This window comes from Accipiter gentilis, chromosome 11, assembly GCF_929443795.1.
Source record: "Accipiter gentilis chromosome 11, bAccGen1.1, whole genome shotgun sequence".
NCBI classification, from domain to species: Eukaryota; Metazoa; Chordata; class Aves; order Accipitriformes; family Accipitridae; genus Astur; species Astur gentilis.
The window spans coordinates 36,611,549-36,625,987 of NC_064890.1; the positions used below are offsets into that span (position 1 = coordinate 36,611,549).

Below are 14,439 nucleotides of genomic sequence, written 5' to 3' on the forward strand. Positions count from 1 at the left end.
CCCCAGCCCTGTTTCAAAACTAGGTCGAGGTTTTAAATTGCCTAATAGGTACAATGGATTTACATCTTTTAAAATATTTTTGCAGAAATTGGGCAAGGTTGCACTTCAAATTATCCCAACTAAAAGACCAGGTAGTCTAAATTCAGCACATTTGATATCTTTTTCTTCTTCATATCTTTATGGTGAGTTATTTTTTCTGGGATTTTGAATGGAGAGTAACAAGCCATTTGGATGAGATCAAAAAAGAAATGTAAATTATTTCCTTACCTGTAATTTTATCTTCTCTATGAGGGTACCTGCTGCTCTGTTAGTGCAGTACTGATGTGTTTTCTGCCTTTGTCCCAAGCTTCAGAGATCCCTCTGGTGATTTTTCCCCACTTGCTTACCAGCTTCCACTGCTGGCATTTTGAGGTAGTGCACTCACATTTGGCTCCAGGAATACTGCCACAGCTGAGGGAATATAAGACAACTAAAAAACAAGTTAGAAAACAGCAGAGCAATATCCAGGCAGGAAAAAAAAAGTGTTTAAAAACAATGAATCAGTCATCAACCTGAAACCCTCTCTTTCCATCTATTTAGAATATCCACATGAAGAAAAGACTTTCCCATGTTTGGAGAAATCTTAGCCAAAGTAGTGGGTGCTGACAGAGTAGTGGGTACCCATTCAGAGAATATAAAATTATTTTAAGGGAATCTAATTTTAACTTTCTCCAGTATGAATACCCACCACACCATCACTCTAATATAGATAAGAAACACAAGAAAGGTGTCAGATTTGGAGGATTTCCGAAAAATCCCTGTCACCCCGTCTCAAGTCTTAATAGACCCGGGGAAAAGGAAGACTCAAGGGCTTTTCACCTAAAAACTGTCACAGATGAACTATTAGAACGATTTCTCATTGCCCAGGAAAAAACATATAGAGCCTGGTTCACTAAGAAGTAATCAAGATTATGGTTGCTGATTCCCAACTAATAGTTGGTCATCTTGGTCATCAGAGAAAAAGGGAAAAGAGCAACTAGTACTGTCAATTTAATAAGTAAATAAATTAAACACAAAACAGAGAGCATATCCACCATCTGTGCTTGAAGTTGCGTGTAGACGACAAAATTTCACTGTCATTCTCTTGCATTTTTTACGTGTAATGGTCACAACTCCCTGTGGCATTCTTGGCAGAAGATAGAATAACACACTGGTATTAATTTGAGAAAATGATGGTTTTGATGCTTTTCCCTGGCATTTGCCCTGAACTCATGATAAACTGATGCACATTACTAGCATCATTCCTGACTAGAAATGTCTTCTTGCTTGAGTATTATGGAGAATTCCAGGTGAAAATTACAACTTCCTGTAACTCCTCTGTACTGGGGATCATCTTGATACTGTTTTTGAACTTCACAATACACAGAAAAGATGTATTCCATTAAAGGGAAAAATGAACTCTAGAAATTTAACTAAGAACCTGCTTTGGTATTCAATTTAATTTGTCTCTCTTAAAGAACCTGGCCAGTTGTCTTCATACCTGCATCTTCTCATTATCTTCTGACTAGTATGTGACCCAAGACAAGGTAAGTATGAATGAATCGGAGTAGCTTATCACAATTAGACACTGGTATTCTAAAATCTCAAGTAATGAAGGAAAGACCAAAAGGCTCTGAAGAGGTCGTCGCCTTCAAATATCAGGAACGTGAGTACCAGTGATGTGCTTTAATGTCAAGGGAGAGAAAAGGACTTTGGTAATTTCTTTAATTACCCTCCAAAAAGAAATTGGCTTTGCAAGTAATCAGTTTCAAATTTGCCAAGTTGCACTCTAGGAGAAAGTCTCCTGTTCCTTTTTTGTGCTTTGAAAATGTTGAACAATAATTATTAACAACTGAAATTAGAATGATGCCTTGAAGATGATAAATTTGCTATGCTCTCATTTTCCAAGGTCACTCTGAAAAGATGACAAGGAGGTAGGACAGAGCGATCTCAGAATTCTAGAACAACTACCCTGATTTTTCAGTGCATTTGCCTGAATTGGTAAGGGTGCAAGCAGAAGTGATAGTCCTTTGGTCTTCTTTTGGCAGGTACATGTTCCTGAGCCACAAAGCTTGAATTCAAGATGAAGGAACAAGCTGCTGTTCTTCTGGCTGGCATCTCTAAGATATTTTCTGGCATTCTTGAACCTGAAGAGGCAAAGCTGGTTTGGACCTCTTATAATATGCAGCTACATTAAAATTCTCAAATCTTCTATTACTACTGAGTTTGTAGATACATGTCGGTTAGACGCAATCCATTGTTTCCTTGAGATCATATCCATCTTCATAAACTGGAGACACACTGGTGCTCACTTCCGGTTTTAGAGGACGTGCCAATATAATTCTACAAGTCACATCATACAAATAAGTCATGGTGAACTGGATATTTTGTAGCTTCACCCAGAATCTCCACTTCAGAGCTCTATGACACTTCTCACTGAAGATATGGAAGGGTAGGAATGGTAGTCAGCACTGTAAGATCTGAGAAGGAATCATCTGTGTATGCTAATAATGCAGTAGAAGAAAGCTCAAAGTCCATTTTATAGAACATACAAAGTCCTTTGGAGTCTTTTCTCCACACATAGCAGTAGTCTCTTTCCTAAGATGAACCTGGTGTTCACCAAGGTGGAAGAGTAAACTACAAGCTGTGAAAAAAATGAACAATTTTGAAATTCTTATGGAAATTAATTTTATGTTGGTCCTCTTCTTTTGTAATTCAGTCCTAGACACCAATCTTCCACTTATTCTTGCCTGAAATACACTTTTTCTTCATTTTGAACAGTTCTCAGGTAGGACAGGACTATCTTCATTATTCTTATGGAGAAATAGGTAAGATTTACAACCATGCTCACTTTGCTCTGCAAGGGAATAATATGTGAGTAATCTGATTTCAACCGTTTTGAGATTGTTCACTCCTCCAGTGGTGACTGTGGCATAATGCTCTGTATGACTGACTTTCTCTGGTTTATATTGATTATTAACCATTTCCTTCCTTCCCTGTTAGAAGGCAGAAAAGCAGAGCTGCAACAGGGCAGTACTTCTCAGGTTTTCTATAAGTAGTCCTAATGAGTAAGGAAATACCTCAAGAAAACGACAGGATTTTGGCGAATTGAAAGTAACAACTTTTGGACAGTTGGAGGCCACTTTTCCAGTCCCTCATATCAGCTCTGTAACTAAGCAGTGATAGACAGTTTGTCAAGCCTGTGCCAAATACCCATGAAAAGAGGCAAGAGTTTGCCTGCAGCTATTTAGGTAGTAGGTAATGTGAGGTTTAAGAACAATCCAGTCCCTCTGAGCTGAAATGTATCATTTCTGACTTGCAGAAATAATCCAAAGAAGCTCTTAGAGATTGCAAAGGAGGCTGAAAGAAGGAAGAAGCACTAGTTTTAGGGCATGCCAGCATGACTCACAAGATACTGGCATTTGAGTATCAATCATCCTCCTATATGGTAACTTGTGAGGTAGTAGAAGCTGACAAAGATTTTCCATGAAAAGTAAAAAGGACTGCTAGATATTCAAAGAACCCTTCTTGCACAGCTGTGAAAGAGCAAAGAGACTGGCAGAATGGAGCTGCAAATGAGAGTGGAAACGTCTTTGATTTTGGTGTCAGGGCTTTTCCACTTTGTGGAGAAGTGGAGAAAACCAGTAATTGACATACAGCCTTCAGAACTCATTCTTATTTTCCATCACAGAGGCAGAAAATTATTCTTCAGACATGACGTCAGTATCTCAAACATGCCAGCAAAGGACAAATTGGGGGAAAAAAAAAAAAAGAAAGAAAAATATATCACAAGTTGAATCTTTTGGGACAAAGGCAGAAAACCTCTTGGCTGGACTGATGGAGTGGAGGATTTCCACATGGAAGAAAGTAATGCTTGCAAAAATCAGTTTAGTTAATTAATGGCATGCAAATGAAATCCATTTGCATTTTTCTTTAAATATTGCAGAAATATTTTCCTTTGATTTCAGAGTAATTTTGTCAGTTTTCAGGTTCTGCAGAAGCTAAAATGATGCTTTACAATGGATGCTAGCGGCAGTCTTACCTTAGGAAAAACTACTCCCTGATAAAAACGTATAAACCACAGCATATATTACTAACACTCTGCGAGTGTGATGAATGGATTGCAAAAGATTTCACTTCTCGTGATTTGTACCGTGTGTCTACTCACAAAAAAATCAGAGTAACCCTTCTGAATAGCTACAGACAAAATTCAGTGTATTCCCAAGGAGATGCAGCAAGGGACTGAAAAAAAAAAAGGGGGGGGAAAATTGCAAACCTTCTAGGCAAAAGCTTCTAATAAAAAAATAAAAACACTATTCTGTTTTTAGAAATTATTTTCTTTCAAGTAATGCATTAACAGGCTCCTTCTTTCCAAAGACCTGTACCTATGAATTTTGCCTTTAACCCATTCTCTCTTTTTATGTTTCTCACTTTCAGTTCTTAATATCAGTATCCATAGGACTCAGTCAGAAAGAACTAAACAAAATTTGAGACTGAAAATGTCTTGGGAGTTGAATGTTTGAATTATCTTCACCTGCCCAACAAGTTTTACTGACCTTTCAGTCTATGACTTTGCTTATAACATTTCACACCACAACACTTCTTCCTTTAATTCTTTTCACAATAACTTGTGTTTTGTGGGTATTTTTAAGTATATTTGCCTTTGGGGAAAGGACTATGACTTGTCTAGATTTTTGTGACCTACAAATGAACATCATCAAGCTGTAGGTCTAAATTCATGTCAAATGTAGACTTGCAACAGGAACCTTTTCATAGGGTAAAACTAGGCACACCAACTTCACATTAAAGCAGTAAATTTGGTATATAGCAGCTATTTTTAAGAAAATAATGAATTCCATAGCCCTGAATACAGATGATTCCTTGTTAACGTGTTGGCTGGAATGCTAACTATTTTCATCAAAATGTCTAAGTGTCCCAAAAGATTAGTGTTTAAATGCCCTACAAAAAATAGAGAGCTTCAATATGAAAGAATTTCAATATGAAAGATATGCTGCATCAAAACAATAATTACCGACTAATACAAAAACTATCCTGACCCCAGAAAATGTATCCTATTTCCATTACCACCTCATTTGCCCTCTGAAACCTGTATGTATTTTTAGGAAAATGTGTACATACCACTTATTGCTATTTTAATGACAGATTAAATACAGTGGGTCTCTGAGTTAGCAATGAGGAACATGCTGAGACAGCTGCAAAGTTCTCCTAGTGACAGATTAGCCAAAGGCATGGAAAGAGATACCATAGCAACAAAGAGGCTGTCACAAGTGCAATCACTCTTTTCCATGGATAATATTTTGCTACAGTCTGTGCACTTACTTATATTGTAATCACATCCTTTTTATGAACCACAAGGTATTGCTAGTCACTGTATATATGTGTATTATTCCTATAAATCTTCATCTGAAATGAAGGTAGAAGGTGAGGAGTCTATAGACAGGGGCTCTGAAGTGAGACAGGGGAATAGAGCAGCTTTACAGTAAGGTTGTTTCTTAATTTATTCATACAGCCCCTTAAATAATATTAGGAAAAGCACTTGCTGTCATGATTTACTGCTGACACATGGTAGATCATTGATTTATCCTGTAAGTATTTCATGTTTCACCGTGGTCAAAGCAAAAGGCAAATTGTTTCATGTGATGGAAGTTAGTAACAGTTTTACACTGAAAAAATGTCATGTGGGAAATACATTGCCTTATTAGCGCTGCCTGACCACAACTACCATATGTCCGGCCTATCGGAAACATCCTAGAATAACCTATACACAGTATTTATATGATGAATTTCTGCTTTCTCTAATTACGTGTCGTTACTACTGCTGTTTTTGAAAAGCCTGGAGGAGGAAGAGGTGAGGGAAGAGGTTACCACAATGGCAATATTTCTTTTCAACTCCGGCAGAAAAAACAGTAATACTTGTTCCACTTTTTTCCCCTCTGCTGCTGCCTGAAGAGCCTACGCATCTGTTGCTCATGCGGAGAAGCACAGATCAACAACTAATGTAGCTGCATTGCTAACACTGATGTCAGGCTCAGTTACAAGAAAAATGCCATTTTCTTCTCACATCCAGGGACACGTTTTTAGCTCTCTTGTATTACGTTGTCTTACTCAAGCCGTGGTTGTGACAGCACTGGTAGTAGTTGCTTCACCACTAATGCTGCCTCCTGATACTGGGAATCTCAGTAGCCCACTGCAAAGCATTACTATGTAAAGGTAGTAACATTTACATTACTATGTAAAGGTCCTTTCATTCCTTGTGCTGAAAGGGTTATGAACGGCATATTTTATAAATTGAAACATAAATAAAATTACTGCCTTTCCTTTCAGCAGCTGTAATTAGTTTAGAAACAATCCAGCATATGCAAGTGAGGAGACAGGGTAAAAATGTAAGCAGTATTTATAGATAGCAACAGAACTGTATTGATTCAGAGTAGTGGATTGCACGTACTGAACACCATTTGGCTTCATGTGCAGCCAGTTGGTATGTTTGGATGGTACACTTTCTCCTCTTCCAAGAATGTTATTCAATTTTTAGTTTCTTTTAAACTCTGGATGCCATAATGTAAAATCAGATTAAATGGAATATTACAAATATCTGACTTCAGGCTCTCTCCAATATTGTTTTGTAATATAGATAAACACTCTCAGTATGGATTTCTCTCCATCCTGGCAATGTTTCTGTTCTTTTCACACTAGTCGTCTATCTCTGGTATTGATTTGGAAAGCAGATTTGGATTTGGAATGTAGATAAATATACTCAATATGGATTTATTTTTGGCCCTGTAATATTTCTCTTTTATTTCTCTCTGTCCTTGTAATATTTATTTTATTTTTTTGCAGTACTCTATTTCTAATATTGGTTTGGCATATAGTTACATAGTAATATATTAGATATTGATTTCTTTCTGTTCTGCAGTGTGCTTTTCCCCACATATTAAAAATAATAGCCAGTTTTCAGAGTGACAATTGCAGTTCCTTCTGCCCCTCATAAAAGTGTGGGTGCTCAGCTACTCCAGAATCTGGATGCTCATTTCCAAAAGATGGCCCTTTATGACCTGTCTGAAAATACTACTTTCACTTGTTTATATGAAAACATTCGCTTTCATGTCCTAGAGATTTTTCCAAGATTAATAATCAATACCTGCTATGTATTACGTCTGATCTTTTGGGTTAATTTATAGTATTAGTATTTTTTATTATTATTATTATTATTATTATTATTATTATTATTATACCAAGTCAATTCGAAAATGACATGCACTGGTTGCCAGCTTTTGCTGAACAATAGATACTGGCTATGTTGCTCATCATAGTATGATTCACTGATTTAGCTCAAAGCTGTGTATCTTCGGAACATAAACATTTTTGAAACTTATATTATATTATATTGAATTTGATAGTGGTCAAAGTCCAAAGCTTCCCAAACTGACAAAGAACGAAGGGGCTTTTTTGATCATCCTCCTACTGAAGAACACCTCAAAGAGAGTAAAGTCTCCAAGCCACCGTCTTCCTATTCAACATTAAGTATCTAAATGTTAGGCGCTAAGCTAGTCATCATGGCTTTCCTGTAGAGTTATTAGGGAGACACAAGCAGCGCCAGAACATAATTCATCTGATTTATCTTAGGACAAAACGAATAGTCCTCTGGAATGGAACAATTCTCTCCAATACTAAAAAGACAGCCTAGAGCTTAGGCTAGTCATCTCACTCTAGAGAGTCCTAACCCAAGCTAAGTCCAGTAAATTCCACTCCACATATTTTAACCACAACTTAGTACTCAGCGTTAAACTATGCCTCATTCCACAAGCAGTTCTACCAAATCAAACTAAAATATTAAGCACAATGTACTCTTTCATTACTGCGCAATGGTTCAAAGTTGCGCCAGGTCCCGTTTAGACTGGACATGAGGAAGCATTTTTTTACTGAGAGGGTGGTCAAACACTGGAACAGGCTTACTGGAGAGGTGGTCGATGCCCCAAGCCTGTCACTGCTGAAGAGGCATTTGGACAATGCCCTTAATAACATACTTTAGCTTGGTGAGCCCTGAACTGGTCAGGCAGTTGGACTAGATGCTCGTTGTAGGTCCCTTCCAACTGAAATAGTCTATTCTATGCTATTGTATTCTATTTCACATGAAAAACATCGACGCATATTTCTCTACATCTTCACAAAATATCAGCCCAGGGACGCTTCCCCACTCCCGGGCACAAGTGCACACTTCTTTAGTCATGTCGCAGCTTCAGGACCTCAAGATGAGACCCGGGATGCACCACTGTACCTGTGTTCCTGTGCTCTAGTTTCTGCAGGAAAGACACACGGGTTTATGGGCTGCCCGGGAGCCATGGCATGCTCCAAGGTAGTCCCAGGGTGGATGCCTGGGGAACCGGGACCCAAGGAGGAATTGCAGCATGCACTTTCATGCAGGTTACATGCAGCTTCTTGTGCTGTTATTTAAATTCAGCCTCTATTATAAAGATAACGGGCAATGTACTCTTCTTAAAAATACAAGTAAAGCCTGGCATCTGGATCTGCCCTTGAAAAATCCCTATCCAGACACCTGTGGTGTGGAATACAACCTGTAACTGAGAGAAGCATGAAATTCTTTCTCCTCACCTCTTATCTGACTACAAAATGTTGTTTTCCAGTCTTTGTAAAGGTCTCCTTTGTTTAATATAAACTCGTAGCATTTTTTTAATGTCATTGTCAATTTTATAGAGAATATTGCTGTATTTTGTGGTTTTCAACTAATGGGAAAATTCCTCTATTTTAAATAGACATTTTCCTTACTTTGCAAAAAGGAAAGGAACCACAACCAAGGGAGCTTTTTGAATGAAAATAACTATATTAGAAAAAGGCTGTAAGAAGAAAAAATATTTCAAAGGTAAAAAAAAATTCTTTGGATTTTCCCCCTTTTTAATCACTTTTGTCATCATTTGAAGATGGCAACCTGACAAAATTTTTGTGTTTATTTATCAAAACATTGAGGCTAGCCATATCAGAAAAATTCAATTGCTTCCTCTCACAACAGTTTCTCAGTCTAGAGGAGAACGCCACAATGCACACGGTGTGTCTCTGCTACGCATATAATCATTTCATAATTCTCCTTGTGTTCCTGAACATCTACTTTTGTTGTGGCATAATGGTCAGGAACGCAAACACGCATTTCTTTATATGAAGTAAAAAAATTTACCATTTTAGCAAAATTGTCATTTACTTTCCTCCCCTTCCCCTCCTGCAGGATACAGAGAACCTAAGCAGTCAATTCTAAACCAGAACAAGTTAACTCAGTACTCAGCTTATTCATACACACATTCCCCGCCACATTCATTCCTTTTCCATGGTTAACTCCTAATGTCAGTCCTCTCCCACTAATATGCAGACAAATTAGGAAAAAGTTTAATCTTTCCATGATAGCTGTTTTTGCAGTCTGAAGGTAAATAATTTCCACCTGACTTTTCTTAGCGTTTGAATTCTGAGTACCATAACATTTGTGCTATTTCAAATCCACTATTAATGTATTACCTTATTAGATCCTCATATCTGGACAAAATGCAAAACCTCAAGTAGACCACATTTTTAAAAATGTATTTGTTTTCTCCTATTATTCACTTGGCCTTTTTGCTTAATGACTGATACCATAAGTATTGGGAAGTTGGTATCATTTTTTACAATAGAGTGATTAAATATGCTAACAGAGGTGGACAAGCAGAATACCTCTGGTTTTATCTCTAACATAATGCCTAAATGTTAACAGCTTGAGATGTGGAAACAGGTGCTGCTTTTGAACTTGGTATCCTGTAGAAGAGAAGATAGTACTTCAGTGGTTAATTGGGTTACTTTTTCTGCACATGATGGAGGCAAACTTACAGAAAATGTTTGGAGGTGCATAGAGACTTTCTTAGGCCTTTCAGGAAAGCCTTCACAAGGCTTTCCTGCAATACACTTAAATCACCCAAGCTGTCCAGTTCCCTTTGTTACTTTATGCTTTTACATTATACATGATAATCACATATGTGTTATTTCATTTGACAATCAGAAACTTACTATTCGTGACTTCTTAATACTGACAATCTGTACAGTTCTTTTCATTTTTCTCTAAAAAGGGGGTTTTGAAACCACAGAGCACTTTAGAATTTTTCCTTTTATTTATATAGACTTTTTGGAGCAGAAAGAGGAGCTACAAAAATATTGTAGTCACTACATATTAGGGAAAAGTACTTGCTTTTTGATAATAAGCCACTCTTAACACAAAGAATTGCTCACATTTCCAATAGCTATGTATATTTTTCTGAGCATCAGAATGATGTCTGTTAAAATCTCAGCCCCCTGCATCTGGAAAGAGACCTTCATTCACCTGGCACCTGGTTTCAACAACTTAGACCAACTTTCAGTCAGAAATTTGAATTCAAGTTTGTTTTGCAGGTATGTGGGAAATGAAGGAAGAAGGGGGCAACGTACATTATCTGGACAAACCAGAAGGCAGAACAAACACTGGGGAATTTAAGGGGATTAGTACTTTCCTTCTAGTGGTGGCAGGTCTGCAAGCAGGTTACGGTAGCCATTGTACTGAATCAGTACATATGATGGCAAATAAAGTAAAGGACTGGCTTTTTCATAGCTTCAATTCTGAAGAGATATGAAACGAGTCCTGAGGATTGCCACCATCCATGGAGGACAAGAAAAGTCCAAATCCTGCAAAAAGCCAGACATGCAAGTCTGCAACAGAGGCATAAGCCCTTGGGGACAAGAGCCTTGGGCTTCTGTAGGTTCCTAACAGTGGACAGAACTTCATAACCTAGATCAATGCAGAAAAACCTCTCTTCTGACAAAATGTTAGGAAGAAATTTCCTCAAGGTGATTCTAATTGATATCTCGCCCTTTTGTGACTTGTTTTTTTTCCTACAGAAATGTAATCTGGAGCCACGTTTTACTTCTTGCTTGTTAAGCACTCCCAATACATATAAAATGGCATGAATTCCTTCACACTAATAGTGCCAACTAGTAGCAGCCAAGACAAATTTCAAAACACACACAAACATAATTATTTTTCTATTTCTATTACTATTATTAAATTCTATCTAGTGTCTTTTGGTTATGTTATACATGCATACACATTTTACATGCATATAAACAGATTTGCATTGGCATGTACAAAGTTAATGTGGGCAGCATTCAAGCACGTTTAGCTTCAGAAGAAACACATCTGAAAGAGGATTTAGGAGTGGAATTGTATATCAAACATTTAGGAAGTATCGTTCCTTCAAGGAATGTGAAAATGTTTTAAAGACTTATACATACAGAAACCGAGACATGTAGGGCTCTCTGTGGAACAGAAGGAATGTAATTCAGTCAGTGCACGCTACGTTTCACGATAACCAAGGTGTACCAGAAATTTAGTGCCTATGCAAGGAAGATTTCAGTCAAATGACATGGACACTCAAACACCTGCACAGACCAAACACCACACTAGTAAATCATGGCCTGACATTACAAACAATTGCTAAATACTGACAAGCAAAACCAGCCATCAGTATGTGTGGTGGGGTGTAGGGGTGAAGGTGTTTACCCTTACACACACGCATGTGAGTCTTCAGAGTGCATTTTAATCTGTTTTATGTGGATGAAGAACTGTGTTGACCCTGTAGAGATGTAACACTGTAGTTTTAGGAAGTTTGAGTGCTTAATGCTTATCTGAAGAATTTGTTATTCTTCTGTTCCTCTTAGCCACTAAGAAGCAGAGATGACAGCATGTTTACCTTGTTTTCAGGCATTGTATATGATGAACGTTAGATGTGTTTCTGTTAATGTAATTTTGAACCAATAATACAAAAAATGTCAAATGAAGAAAAGGAACTCACTGAAGTTCTGCCAATTTTTTTTAGTAAATCCAAGTCATACAAGACGGAAAGATCATACTTGTAATGACACATCAAATGCATACCATACTCAGCGGTTTCTATGTAGAAGCATGGTAATTCCATGTTATTAATAAAAATGCACTTGTTTGCCATCCTGTGAATGAAGAGCTTAGCAAGGCGTATAGATTTGTGCAACTGGTTTCAGAGAGAAATACATATCGGATTATAATACATTTGGTCATAACTGGTAGTTGAAAAAGGGGTCAAATCTACTATCTCCACTGCTTACCTGAGAAGGTCTGGCACACTGCTTACCATGTTCAAGCAATTGCAAAGCATGCTGAGAAAAGTGTGCAGGACCAGGAAGTCCAATCCCAGTATGACTCTCTTCCCACACTTCTTTAGTCTTCTCAACTCATGTCTTCTATGTGCACCCAATTTCCTGTGCACTTTTTTTTTTTTACTCGTTGGTAACATGTCAGGTTGGTATCATACCTACCCTAGTTGTTTTTACTTTATTCCCAGAGGAACAGCTCCATCCCTTACGATCTGGAAGAACTTTACATTCCTCCCCTTCAAGACATGGTTGCATGTGGCACCACCATTTCTGCTCCACTATTGAAGCTACAAGAGAGGAAAACACATTTGCATGTTGTTGAAATGGACACTTTAATATGACATTATGTTGCAACATTTCTTTTATTTTCCAGGAAAGCGTTAGAAATATATTGACTGACAGCTAGTCTGTGATTTTCAGCCAGCTCAGAACCTTCATAAGAAATTAGGTCTCAATTTGCACAAGGTGCTCTGTGCTTCAAAGTCAATCTCTTTCCTGTGGCTTTTTTCTAATTTACTGCAGCTCAGGAACTAATTTCACAGCATTTCTTTCCAACCCTCATTTCTTCTTGCTCAGTCAGATTTCAAAGTTTTAAGTATAATTTCTTCTTTTGAGTTAGTATATTTTGCCTGATCTACTATATAGTCTAGCACAGCCTGATTAAATTTATTCCCCAGTGATGACATATTTACAGCTTCTCTGACAGCCATCAACATATCAACACTAAAGAGATCATGTAAAGGGTGAATCCATCCTGCTTCTCTTTCAGAGAAAGAGATGTGAAAAATTCAGCTAGTATTTTCCCAAATAAAACATATGAGCCTATGCCGGATTTGTTAAGTAAAACATTAATATTGCACTGTGAATAGAAAAAATATTGTTGTTCTAAAAAGACTAAACACCAGCCAGAACTGTGCTCTGTTTGTTTGCTTGTTTGTTCCTGTATGATAAAAATAAATATATAAATAAAATGTAAGACTGCAGCACATGAAAATGATATATGCTCATGTGGATTTTGCATAAACACTTTTAATTAAGTGAATTTCATACAACTCTGAGGGCATTCTGTTAGTTAGGTCAAATTTAGCTTCTCAAGAGGTCTCTTTCACTGGCATCTAATAATTTTGCTTAGCATTTCCATGGAGTAATAGCAAATAATTCATTTTTCCCATCTTCCTCCCATTCACCTTGGGCATGCCCTTCAAATGGCAGAAGCTTTCCTACTCTCATTTTAAATAGTTAACTGTAATGGAGTGGTTCTCACTGATGACATTAAGCCAGCAAAACCCCCTAGGAACACGCAATGAAAGGAAGCAATAGAAGTAGTCGCACCATCAACACAAGAAGGAGCTGCCCGGGTGGTACCTGCTACCTGCCCAGGGAAGCAGGAGCACTTCACCGTCTGTGATCTTTCTTCTATCTTGTTCTTATTGCAACATCTGTGGAGTGCCACCACTTCACAGGTCCCCGTTTTAACATGGTGAGCTGTGAAAATAAGAAGATGAGCGATTTTATAACATTGCAAGGTAGCATCATACTGTTTGGGGTTTTTTTAATTAGAAATGCATTAAACTTGGCTCTGTAAGGCAATCTGCCACGCATGAAACTAGAATTGCAATGGTACTAACACAAGAATGTAAAGTTGATTTCTTTTCCAAATGTAGTGTAGTATAACTATCTCAGGCAGAAAACACTGGCTAAAAAAGAACAATTGGAGAAGGTTGCATATGGGACTGTTCCAGTGAAGCGGGAAGCAGAAACATTATAAAACTAACCTAGAAACTATATTAATTTCTGGACTCCCATAAACAGCTGGGTATCTTTTCCAAGATTTTTTTTCTTTTTCCCTAAGGGAGAAACTTTGAAATGGAAGTGTATCAATGTTAGGATACCCATACATGCATATGTTTTCAGAATCTGTGTTTCCAGACTTTATGTTCAGGGCAGATGCAGTTTTTCATATGATATCCCCAAACCTTCCTGCAGATGGACAGAGAAGAACTGGCAGAATACAGGGAGAGCCCTCAAACAAAACCCAGGAATAAAATCTGCTAAGGAATCACATTTTAAGCCTTTCTGCATGGCACTGCAAAGTAAGTCTGAGAACATGGGGAACCAAATTTTTCAAACAAGGGAGGCAAAAGGACAATCTTCATTATGCCATGTCCAGTAGCCATCACCCCCACCCATGCTGCTCTAACCGATCAC

At 37.7% G+C, this 14,439-nt stretch overlaps 1 protein-coding gene across 2 annotated transcripts in view; it reads right to left on the reverse strand.

The window, feature by feature from the left end:
* Positions 1 to 14,439, reverse strand: part of TAFA2 (TAFA chemokine like family member 2) — a 193,407-nt gene that overhangs the window by 11,398 nt on the left and 167,570 nt on the right. For both annotated transcript variants that reach the window (XR_007507649.1, XM_049813861.1), the window contains exons 3-4: positions 13,564 to 13,716; positions 12,394 to 12,518 (exon numbers count right to left, since the gene is read on the reverse strand). Coding sequence is in view for 1 of the 2 variants with exons in the window: in XM_049813861.1 (XP_049669818.1) it covers positions 12,394 to 12,518; positions 13,564 to 13,716 (278 nt within the window). In the remaining variant the exon portion in view is untranslated. The remainder of the gene's footprint in view (positions 1 to 12,393; positions 12,519 to 13,563; positions 13,717 to 14,439) is intronic.